General features: G+C 43.4%; 1 protein-coding gene across 1 annotated transcript in view; it reads right to left on the bottom strand.

The window, feature by feature from the left end:
- Positions 1-9725, bottom strand: part of SLC35F1 (solute carrier family 35 member F1) — a 411291-nt gene extending 401566 nt beyond the window's left edge. Inside the window, exon 1 of the mRNA XM_081251574.1 lies at positions 9472-9725. Coding sequence (XP_081107700.1) covers positions 9472-9644 — 173 coding nt within the window. The 5' untranslated portion in view covers positions 9645-9725. The remainder of the gene's footprint in view (positions 1-9471) is intronic.
- Positions 9726-12696: the final 2971 nt, after the last annotated feature.

Here is a 12696-nt window from a genome sequence, read left to right as displayed (position 1 = left end):
CTTTCAGCAAACAATTATTAACCACCCATTATGTTGCAGACGCTATTAAGTACCTTCTCAAAAATAATCTAATCTTCCTCTCTCTGACCCTGGTCCACACTCTGTTCAAATTACAGCACTTCCCTCTCCATCCTGGCCGCCTCCATCCCATTTAGACTCCTGTCTCCACTCCCTTATATGGCTACAGTAGCCACCTAACTGACCCTTAAACCCTAGTCCATCCTCTGTCCACCTGTCCTACAGACTTTGTCCAAAATATAATGTTCAGGCAGATCTCTGATCAAGTCCTTTCTCTACTCAATAACCTGCAAAAATAATAACCCACAGTGTAACTCATATTAGAGTGTCTAAGGCTTTCCATTATCTGACTCCATCCTGCAATTCTAGCCTTACTTCACTCTACTGCCTTCTTACCTACATATAATATTGTCAAACTGGTCATTTAATCCTCCTCCAGACTCTTACTCTATATTTGGTTCATCCTTTCTGTCATCTCCCTTCTTGCACGTGTTCCTATCCTACCCATCTGCTACGGATCAAATGTTTATGTCCCCCCAAAATTCATGTGTTAAAGCCCAACTCCCTGGTGTAATAGTATTTGGAGGTGGAACCTTTGGAGGTATTAGATTTAGATGAGGTCATGAGGGTGAAGTCCCCATTATGAAATTAGTATCCTTATAAGATGGGAAAGGAGCTCTCGCGCTCTCTCTCTCTCTCTTTCTCTCTCTCTCTCACTCTCCCTCTCTCCCTCCACCATGTGTGGATACAAGAAGACAGCTGTCTGCAAGTCAAGAAGGCCCTCACCAGACACACAATCTGCCAGCACTCTGATCTCAGACTTCCCAGCCTGCAGAACTGTAAGAAATAAATGTCTTTTGTTTAAGCTGCCCAGTCTATGATATTTTTTTATAGCAGCCCAACCTAAGACACCATCTTTCAATGCCAAGGACAAATGCCATCCCTAAACCCTCCTGCCCTGTCTCCAGCCTAGTCTCTCCTTCCTCTGTAGTCTTATAAAAGCACTTAGCTGTGTTACCATAAAAATTGCTTTCCATGGGACTTCCCTGGTGGTCCAGTGGTTAAGACTCCACACTCCCAATGCAGGGAGCTGGGGTTCGATCCCTGGTCAAGGAACTAGATCCCGCATGTCACAAATAAAAAGATCCCACATGCTGCAATAAAGACCCGGCAAAGCCAAATAAAGAAACACTGAAAAAAAAATTGGTTTCCATATCTATAAAAAAGATTATTATGAGAATAACATATGATGTAAAATTTTATAATATAAAATGTATGCTTTATAATGTAAAATTTAAGAATTTGAGCTACTGTCTAAATGCTCATTTTAATTCAAACACTCATAGGTTGTATCAAATTACATAGTAAAGCAATCAAGTCCTTCCAAATCACCCTCAATCTCTCTTACCTGCAATGCACAAATATGTCCCCAAGCTCCCTCAAAGTTGTGTATGCACTGTCAGAATGTTGATATTTTCAGGAAACTATATTTTCTTGGGTTATATGGCAATGACCTTGATAGGCTCGCCCTGAAATGGTAGGATGAGATCCAAGTCTGTTCTCCTTTTTCTTCTAACACTCTGAAAGTAGATGAACATTAATGGCTATTCCTCCTTTGTTTAAAGTCCTAAGTGAAACAAATTGTATTGTATTCCTCAAGAAAGATCTGCCTCTTGACTATGTGTAAATTTCAAGTAATTTTATTATGGGTTCAGTCTTCCTCTTGAGTAGTTTTCTTACAGGTGAAACAGCTAAATTATGGGGCTTTTTTCTGCATCTCTGTTAGATCAGCTTGAAAATCTAATCGTTTTGATGTATGTTATCTTTATTTCTACTCTACTTAAATTGTCCCCTTGATAGATTATATTGAAAGGGTAATAACAGTTAGAAACTCCGCCAATGGCACTCAAGGGTCCACGTCAGCCCATGACTGTCTGGTTCACCACTATGATCCAGCAGTGCCCAACATATAGTAAACACTTAATAAATACTCATTGAATAAATGACTGACTGATTGAATGAATGAGTAGACGAGGAAAAGAGAAACCAGTGACGTATTTGTCTTACACAATGGATCAGTACCTTGTACTATCTCCAAGCCAGGAATGATTAGGAATTGTAGCCCTGTCACTCTCAATCTGGATATAATTAGCATGTTTTGGTTTTTAGCCTCCTTGTTTTTTTTTTACATCTTTATTGGAGTATAATTGCTTTACAATGGTGTGTTAGTTTCTGCTGTATAACAAAGTGAATCAGCTATATGTATACATATATCTTCATACCCCCTCCCTCTTGCATCTCCCTCCCACCCTCCCTATCCCACCCCTCTAGGTGGTCACAAAGCACCGAGCTGATCTCCCTGTGCTATGCAGCTGCTTCCCACTAGCTATCTATTTTACATTTGGTAGTGTATATATGTCAATGCTCTCTCTCACTTCATCCCAGCTTACCCTCCCCCCCGAGCCCCCGTGTCCTCAAGTCCATTCTCTACGTCTGCGTCTTTATTCTTGTCCTGCCCCTAGGTTCATCAGAACCATTTTTTTTTAGATTCCATATATACGTGTTAGCATATGGTATTTGATTTTCTCTTTCTGACTTACTTCACTCTGTATGACAGTCTCTAGGTCCATCCACCCCACTACAAATAACTCGATATCGTTTCTTTTTATGTTTAGCCTCCTTTAAATGTGTATTCAGTTGTACTAGGTTTCCCTAATTAATTTGTTAAAAGGGCAAGAATTGATGGTTCATAATATCAGAACTTGTAAAATGGTATGTAAGGTATTTTTTAACATCACCGTCACATAGGTAAATTTTCTTGAGAGTTTAAAATTTAAATCTAGCAGAAAACAATATTTTAAAAAGTTTAGTAATAATATACTTAAACAAATTACATTCACATTGCCACCGATTCAGGCATGTCATTTTTCTAAGAAAATATTTTCTAAGACATATTTATTTTTATTGTTTTCCTTGCCATTTCCTGGGAAACTTCTTCTCAACTCTTGTACATTCAAGTAGTGTCTGTATAAGACAGAATAAGTGCAATATGGATCGCATACAGGACAACTTATTTATATGATTCTAGCATCTAGATATTTAGAAGCATACAATTAAGCATTATGCATAAAAATTCAGATTACAGATTATAATCACTCACTCTCAATAGCAGCACATATGCCAACCTACCCAGTTAGATTTTGAGGTCCTTCAAGCCAAGAATAATGTTTTGCTATGTATGTGTCCTCCAGAAGAGGACTCAGCACACAGAAAGTGATTAGGAACAAATGAATATAGAAACAATCAACAGAGTGAAAAAACAACCACTGGAATGGAAGAAAATATTTGCAAATCATATATCTGATAAGGGGTTAATATCCAGAATTTATAAAGAAGTCCTACAACTCAACAACAACAAAACCAAACAATCCAATTTTAAAATGAGCAAAGGATTTAAATAGACATTTCTTCAAAGAAGATATACAAATGGCCAACGAGTATATGAAAAGATGCTCAGAATCAGTGATTATTAAGGAAATGCAAATCAAAACCACAATGAGATATCACTTCACACCCATTAGGATGGCCGCTATCAAAAACAAACACAGTGTTAGCAGGATGTAGAGATACTGGAACTCCTGTGCACTGTTGGTGAAAACACAAAATGGTACCACTGCAATGAAAAATGGTATGGAGGTTCCTCAAAAAATTAAAAATAGAACATATGATTCAGCAATTCCACTTCTGGTTATATAGCCTAAAAAATCTGAAAACAGGATCTTGAGGAGACATTTGCACATTCGTTTTCATTGCAGCTTTATTCACAATAGCCAAGAGATGGAAGTAACCTAAATGTCCATCAACAAGTGAATGGATAAAGAAAATGTGGTATTACACACACACACACACACACACACACACACACACACACACACAATGGAATATTATTTAGCCTTGGGAAATTCTGCCACTTGTGACAATGTGAATGAACCTTGAGGACATTATACTAAATAAAATAAGCCAATTACAAAAAGACAAACACTGCATGATTCCATTTATATGAGGTATCTACAATAATCAAACTCTTAGAAACAGAAGGTAGAATGGTGGTTGCCAGGGTCAGTGGGGAAGAGAAAAGAGAAGCTATTGTTCAATGGACACAGTTTCAGTTTTGCAAGATTAAAAAAATTCTAGAGGTCTGCTGCATAACAATGTGCATACAGTTAGCACTACTATACTGTACACTTAAAATGATTAAGATGGTAAATTTTATGTTATGTGGTTTCAGACCTTACATATATACACTAATATGTATAAAATGGATAACTAATAAGAACTTGCTGTATAAAAAAATAAATAAAATTCAAAAGTTTAAAGTAAAAAAAAAAAAAAGAATAAAGGAATGTATACATGTAGATGTTCATGTCACAGTCAAGAAACATGCCAAATAGTATGGGGTATTTTTCCATGTGTCTGTTGGCATTTGACTTCCTCTAAGTATACTTTTCTAGAAACATAATCAAGAATTAATGTGTTTGAACAAGGTTCAGTGAATGCTCATTGGCCTGAACTCAAATGAATGAGAAAGCTAAACTAAAACCTGGTGGTGGTACTTTCACATGCTGCATTCTACTTTTATGAGAAATGGCAATTAAATAATAAATCAGCTCTTGCATTAAGTAACTTCAGAACTATATGGGCAGCCAACTCAATTTGCCATATTGTCTACATCTATAGCAGTGTACAGTAAAAACAGACATCTTTTATTATGGTCCTGAGGCACTGAAGGATCTTGAGAGAGTAAAAGGTCAAAGAAAAATTACATGAAGATAGGTCCATTTTCTTACATGTTACTTCCTTGGAAATGCACCTTCTTTATCCAAGGTAAGCCAAATATTCCTTTAGTATGAACACTCAGTTTTCCAAGCTCCATGCAAAAAAATATACTGGATGATCTTCCAGTTTTATAATTTTGTCCTTTAGTTAAAAATAAATGTGTCCTTCAGACATCTTTTGTTTACTACTAATCTTAGAAATGTCTGTTTTTAATCACACCATGTTGTTCCATTTGGAATATTTTGTATCAATTATCCTCATTACTGGTTGGTCTTCCCCTTTCATTCTGACATCTGTTAGAAGGAGTAGCTTGAGGAAGAGCCTCACTATCAATTTTTTAACAAAAGTCGTCCCATTTGATAAAAAAGGATCACCTAAATGATAATAGATGTCTTCATCAACTGTACCTAATAGTACAAGCATAACTCTTTCCTGGCAGCCATTCTGTTGGTTCACCATGTTCTCTCTACCTTAATAACTCAGAAAAGCTATATATACATACTGTTCCATCACATATGGTAACTTCCCACATGGATATCGATTTTATGTAGGCTTGCTACCAACTCTCCTATGTATCCTCCTTAATGCTTTTTAGTTTTCAACTCAAAAAAGTTTCATAAATTTGAAAATTAATGAAATAAGTCAAAATGTAAGTTAGAAATCAGCTAGTTTCAAATCAAATGAATGGATGACCCAGAGTCACACTCGTGGTTCCATTTCAATGATTAAACATCCCCACCACAAGACAGAAAAAGGCAGAAATGCCTTTATAACTTGAAACAACCCAATGCCTCTCTTATTGGGAAGAAAGTGGGTCAAAACTTGAAATTCATGGTTATTTTTATTAAGATCTGAAACTAATATTCAAGTGGGAAAAGATAAATAAAACCGCACACATGCAAAACATAAAACAAGCCATCACTCGTTTTTCACCAACGTTTCATAACGAAATCATTTTAGAGGAGAAAATCTTCAGATACTACATAGATTAGTATCTACTCCTATATGTTCCTAAGAAATCTACTAGTAGCAGCAGTTTCTGTGAGAGGGTCATCAACTGTTGCCCTTGAAGTATTTTCTTTTTTGTCATATCTTGCTTGCCTGTGGCAGGGTAATAAATACTATCTCACACGCAAGAAATAAGTGAAGAGGAGTTTGCCATAATTTTTTCCTTCTTTGAACCAAAACATTATTCTAAATCTTTGGGAATTAAAGAAGTAACAATTATCCTATCATCTAAATCATCCTGTGTTTCTTGCATCACACTGCCAAAACAATTTTGAACAGGACAGGGGAGAAGAATGTGACACATCCCATTAACTGGTAAAAAAAAATTATCTAGCACCTCCTCTTCCACCAAAATCATGGACACTATTATATTCTACTCAATTGTTTTACAGGGAGTAGTCAATCAGTGAGATGCCCTATTTGTCATACAAAAAATGCAACCATCCAACTCAATAAGCCTTTAAAGAAAGGGGAAAGGATATGGAGATATACAGAGGAAATAAAATGATGCAGGACAATGTAAGGCAGATTGCATTAAGGTAACACTGCATTTTCATTCTAAGCTTCTTGAAAGACAGTACCTTTAATTATTAATCAGTACTTCTCCCTTTACCTATCCCTCGGTAGGCAGGATACAGACAGCGTATGTGTTGGCATTTCTTCCTCTGGGTTGGCAGGTAGCTATTGTTACAGGCTGTGACCAGTGGCAGGCAGTTCACCAGGCTTGGGGTGCTCACGGTCTGACACTCCTCATCCCAGTGCACCATCCTCAGTCTCTCAGCACCGCCCCTCTGGCCCAGTGGGATGCTCAGAGTAACTAACAGTGGTGCAATGCCCCACTCAGTCACTGAAGAGACTCTACTGGCCAGCTCACAGCACTAGAACACTGCCAACAGTATATCTGCATGCCAAAAGTTAGAGGGATATTTTTCATATTGGCTCCAAACTTCCAGATTTCCAACCTCACTTTCTGCTAGCAGCTAAGTTGCTGCATGCCAGAGGTAGATGAAAGGAAACGATTGTCCAGAAGACAATTAGTTGATAGGGCAACGTAGGTGAAGGAAATAGAAGTATTAAGGAAAGAGGAAGAGGAAAAGAAGACAAAGAAGCAAAAAGGGATATTTAGCTTTTAGAAAATGAGCAAAGATGCTTATGATATGGCACCCAATGGGCCAGCCTTAAAGCCATTACTGCCTAGTCCAACACACCTGGAGGGTTCAGACCAGAGGGGAGCCACACCTAAGTACTGGCACAGGAACTCGAAAATTCCACTCCCGCCCCCCACCTCTAGCTTTTACACAGAACCCAACCATTCAACAGCCAACAGCTGTCTCCTGTTGACATAATCATGGAGCAAAAGCCAAGCCCATCAGCATGCTAACGAAATTACTCCACCAGGATTTTTACACTTATTCTGATTTTTTTCAGTCTCCTTACCAAAGGCGCTCCTTCTCCAAAGAAGTATTTTCTTCTTATCCTTTAAGGATAAGGAAAGATCATTTACGTAATACAAAATATTACACTGAAAATTCTGAAGAACTCTGAAAGGCAACCAAATGTTTCAGTTGAAATCTAAAGGCTATAACCCTAGGGTTCCATTCACAGATGTATCTGCCATGAAATGTCATGGACCCAACCTTTCAGTCTAAGTTCCTCCTCTATAAAACTCATGTCACAGATCACTGAAGGCTAGTAAAATACGACATTCTCCCCATGATGTACCACGACTTCTATTAACTTGTGTACGATATTCCCACTGTCCTCCCTTAGACAACAGAATTCGGTTGAATAATGAATTTGTGTAAAGCTTTATACTTTCCCAAGTCTTTTCTTCAGTATTACCTCATCTATGTCTCGAAACCATGATAAGAGAGGTAAGACAAGTATAAAATACATTTTACAAATGAAGAAACCAAGAGCCATGGAGATGAACAGCTCTGCCCCAAGCCACGTGGCAAGTCAGCAGCAGAGGAATGATAACAAACCAAGCCCCTCAGCTCCCACCTCAGTGCTCTTGTTATTCTGGACTCTAAGATCCATGAAACATCAAGAAATAACCTGCACAGAGTCAATAATAACTTACAATCAAGCAAAGATAAATGAACAATGGCACCAGTTTTTTCTCAGTTTGATGAGGGAAATTAATAATTAACATATTCTGCATAAAAATTTAAACAGCCAATGCCAAGTCATTTACAATTCAAAAAAATCACAGGTATTCAGAAAGGATAGGAAGCCCACATAATATGCACTGAGCCAGCATCTTCTTGATTTATTCTGCTCATTATCTTTTTTAGATGTAATATGTAATATTTTGGAAGGTGTTATTCTAAGCTACAAATCAAAGGGAAGTAAAGGCTTGAGTTTTCTATTACCAACACCTGTCTCACTTCAGCGTGAATTTCTTCTCGTTTGATAAATGGAAACACATGCAAGTACCCACAAGTAAGCTAATTTACGTTAAGTCTTCACACGTGAAGACTCCTGAATGGTTTGGGATTTCATATGACTAAATTAAACCATACTCCGAAAATAAGGAGCTTTTCAAGCTTCTATTTCTGTACGTATTTTGTGCTCCCGCTAGAGCTTTCAGCCCCAAAGAGCTCGAGGTGAATCCCTTGGGGGAATCTCGGCTACCCCAAAAGAGTGCCACACAGAAACCTGTACGAACAGAGCAACCTTAAGAGTTACCCCCAACAGATGCATCGAAAGGCACACACGCACCCAAATAAAAACACACACAACCAGTTTTCTATTTGATGTTTAAGTGTCAGCTCTTCAACCATTTCAAGTTACTTTAGTAGAAAAAGTCCCTTTCGCATCACGGCCGACACAGGGGCGCCAGGGGGCCCCCATCTCACATCAACCCGGGGTCTCATCCTAAACGCCTCATCCTTGATCCATCCACTGCGCAGATTCCAGCACTGGAGGCGCCGGCCACCAGCGTTCGCCTCCTCTGGCTTCGACACAGCCAGGAGCCTCCTCCTCATACCCTTCCCGCAACATTTCTGCACTTTGCCTGGGTCTGACCCAGGCCTCTAGCCTCCCCATCCCCGCTCCCAGCCGGGAAGAGTCGGAGCCGCAACTGGAGCGCCGGGCGGGAGAAGTGGGTCCCCGCGCCTCCCGCCCGGTCTGTCGCCACTACCCTATCTCCCGGCGAGGGGCTGGGATACCTCCGGGCGGAGCGCGAGGCCGGCGACTTCCACGCCATCCCCGCAGCCCTGCGCCTTCCCGCCTCCTCCCCGGCCACCCCCAGGTCCGCTCTGGCCCCCGAGCGCAAAGCTGGGCCCCAAGTGGGAGAGGGAAGCGAGGCGACACGGGTGTGCAAGGGTGTGAGCGCGGACACACAGCAGCCAGGCTGGCAGAACCCCGCCTCTCCCCGAACTCCCGCCTCGGACCAGCCGGCGCCCGGGCGCTCCGGGGCTCCACGCTCCGGGACAAAGCTGCCGCGGCCTCTCCGCCAGCGCGGGGAGCGTCGTCGCCCGCTCTCCTCAGTCTCCCCGGACGCGACTCCGTCCGTCCCAAAGGGCCTTCGGGCCGCCCGGGGGACGGAGGGGTCCCTGGGCCGGGCGCCCGCAGCCGCAGCCCCGCGCCCCCGCCGCCGCTCACCTGTTCAGCACTTTGCGGATCCTCTGGCGCACGCCGGCCCGGGAGGAAGCGGACAGGCTTCCGCCGCCACCGCTGCCTTCGGCCGGCAGGTTCTCGATGGTGGTCACCACATGGTTCGGCGGGGCCGGCGGCGGCGGCTGCAGCTGCTGCTGCGGCGGCTCGGGGGGAATCATCGCGGCGGAGGCGGCGGCGCGGCGGTGATCAGAACGCTGCTGGGCGCATCGTGCGCCGGCTCCGGGCCCGGGAACGCGCGGAGGACTCTGCCGGGCGGCCGCGGCCCGGGGAGGCGGTGCTGCCTGCCAAGCAGCGAGGCGGGGAGGCACCCGCGGCTACGGCCGCCGCCGCCGCCGCCGCCCAGCCCGCCACTCACACCTCTTCAGTCCCAGTGCGCGCACCCTCGCTCCGCCGCCGCCGCCGCCGCCGCCGCCTCCTGCCCCGGCTCTTCCCGAGCCGCGTCCTCAAGTCCCGGCACGCCCCGCGAAGTGGCCGTGAAGGGTGTCGCGCGGGGGCGCCGAGCGGCCGGTCGGCTTAGGAGACCCCAGAGGAGAGAGGGGATGGGGCTCCGGGCCTCGGCTTCTCTCACGGTGCCCAGGTCTTCTCGGGGCGAGCGGCGGCGGCAGTGGCGCTGGCACCGCCTCAGCCGGTCCCCCGCTCGCTCGGAAAGCTGCCGTCTGTGTCTCACGGAGTGAGAGACCGAGAGTGAACCCAGAGAGCCTGGCGGGGGCGCAGCGCCGGCGGCGAAGGGGGGTCGGGCGGGGGACGCGCGCTCTGTTCTCGCCAGAGGGCGCTCCCGAGGTGCCTCGATGCCGCGACCCTCCCGTCCCCGGTCCACCAGAGGCCCACGGTCTGGGTTGCTGTGATTGTTTTCTTTTGGGGTGGTTGTTTGTTTGTGGGTACCCGCCCCCCGCTCGTGAGGTTGACAGTAGATCCTCCCTCTTTAGTTAGAGGGAACTCCCCTCTCCTGCCGAGATGCCGCGGAAACTAGCACCACTTTCCCGGGACAGCGACAGGATGCTGAGAAGGGCGCCGGCCCTGGATTACAAAGCCAAACTCGAGTATCCTAAATATTACACCTACAGTCACTATAATGGGCCTGGAAGAAACTGGAGGAGAAACAACTTCTTACAAAGAATTCATTCTGGGGACTGGAAAAAGCATATCAGACCAACTCAACGTCTCGGTTTCATAACACTGTGAAGGGAATGTAGGCAGATTTGAGTTCCAATCGTGCCTCTAAAACTTTTTAGCAGAGACTCCCTAAGCAATTTACTTGAATTCTGAGACACAGTCTCCTTTGTGCAGCGGGGCTACTCCTGTCTCTCTCCCCGCGGTGCTGTAAGGGTTAAATGAGGGAAACCACCCAGCAGGGGGCCCTGACAGCTTCTTCAGTGGCGCTACTACCAGAGATCTCCACTCCCAAAAGGGAAAACCCCTGTATATCTGGCACAGAAATCTTAGACCTGAACACAATATTGCCACCAAAGGAAACTGATTCTCTGTCCCAGGCATCTCTCAGACCTATTGATCTAGATCCCAGTTAATAGTTGACTCCTAAGAGAGAGAGATTTTTCACATTTTTCTTTATCTAGACTGCCTGGATAGAGATCCTATAGTGAAAAATGATACACATTTAACATTTTTTTCCACTTCAGTGCAGTATGTGGAATTATTTGCCCTGAATATGTTTAATAGGTTAGTATATCTACAGAAAAGCAAGCTGATACCACCACTGAATGCAAATACACTGGAAACCAGCAAATAAAAAATACTGGTGATAGGATGTGCCACAGAGAAGGGGGTTGAGGAGAAAGCAACACTGAAAAAAGGGATGGGCTGTCTGATTAACAGGGGAAAAGGGAGACGGGAGGCTAAAAAGAAGATGAGATTCATTGTTTGGTTAAGAAGTAAGTTACCATTCCTTTAACAAGATTGGGAGCCCTTTTTTTTTTTTTTAAATCATTGAACATTTGAGGAAACAGCTATCCAAAAAAACCCTCCAATCTATGTTTCAATTTATGTAAAACCCAGTTACCACCTGAAATATCCCTGAAGTCTTTTTCTACCAAAATTAACTAAATTAGAACATTTTCCCTTTTATAATTAACACACTGTCCCATTCTTTCTCAGCAATCATTCTCATATTTTTCCACCTCAGATTTGTACAGGATGCTCTGAAGAATTGTTACGAATAGGATCAAGGTTTGTAACCTCATGGGCATTAAGATTCTAATAGTTCATAATGAGTTTGCCCTTGGAGGACCCACCAAATGTATGAGACGAATGAAATGCACTTCAGCTGAACCTGACAACAGATCACGGTCGGAGTCTCTATTAAAACAACATTTATGGTGACTTCAGGTGTCTGCCTTGAATGACTGCTTCAGTGCTCTCTTCCTTCACATTTGGCTTGCTTCCATTTGAATGTTTTTGGCACGTCACAGGTGCTGTGTCTGCACTTCAATGTCAGCATTTGCACCTGGTCATTCCTCTAGAGGGACCACTGAATGCAAATGATCTAAATCTCCGCTGAATCAGGAAGGGAGAAAACCAAGATGGGAGAGAACAGGATGAGAGTTGTAAAATTTCAATCTCGCTGTTAAGAAAAGACCCAAAAGCAGTCTCAAGCACCATGTTTTTATTATTCATTATGGTAAAGGGGATACAACATCAGCTCCCATCTTATTCTCCAATTCTGTGTTTCATGAGCATCTCCTGAAAAGGAGCTGAATTGCATTTGAGAGACAGAGAAACAGGTATTAAAAGCACAAAGGTCAAGTGGTGTGTCTGAATGGAATTAAACAGAAAAGATGAGGGGAAGGCTTATTTCCCTTTTTCCCCCCAGCTGCCTCTTTGGCCTCAAGGGATGAAGGCTGTTGGCTGGAGTTTTTTAGTAGTGGCATGTGGATGCCAGGGTCATACTTGACTGCTCAGTTTACCTCTCTGACCAGTTGTGGTTATGGGCACATCACTACTGCAAAATTTCCATTCCACTCTTCCCCTTACATCATCCGAACCTCACTTAAGACACACACTAGCGCTGTTGAATTCCTTTAGGAAGCAGAAGTTGAATCTCAGCAACACCTTCTCTAATGTTGCTGATTTTGAGGACACTTCCACTCGTGTAAGGAAGAGTAGACTTTGGTCTGTGATTCAGACCTCAGTCACCGGGCATTTTGACCAATCTGTTTAGCATAGACCACACCTGTGTGTTTATCAGATTAAAGC

Source organism: Mesoplodon bidens, assembly GCF_964165515.1.
Source record: "Mesoplodon bidens genome assembly, chromosome: 12".
NCBI classification, from domain to species: Eukaryota; Metazoa; Chordata; class Mammalia; order Artiodactyla; family Ziphiidae; genus Mesoplodon; species Mesoplodon bidens.
Note: the sequence above shows the minus strand (reverse complement) of the source record. Positions and strands in the feature narration are given on the sequence as shown.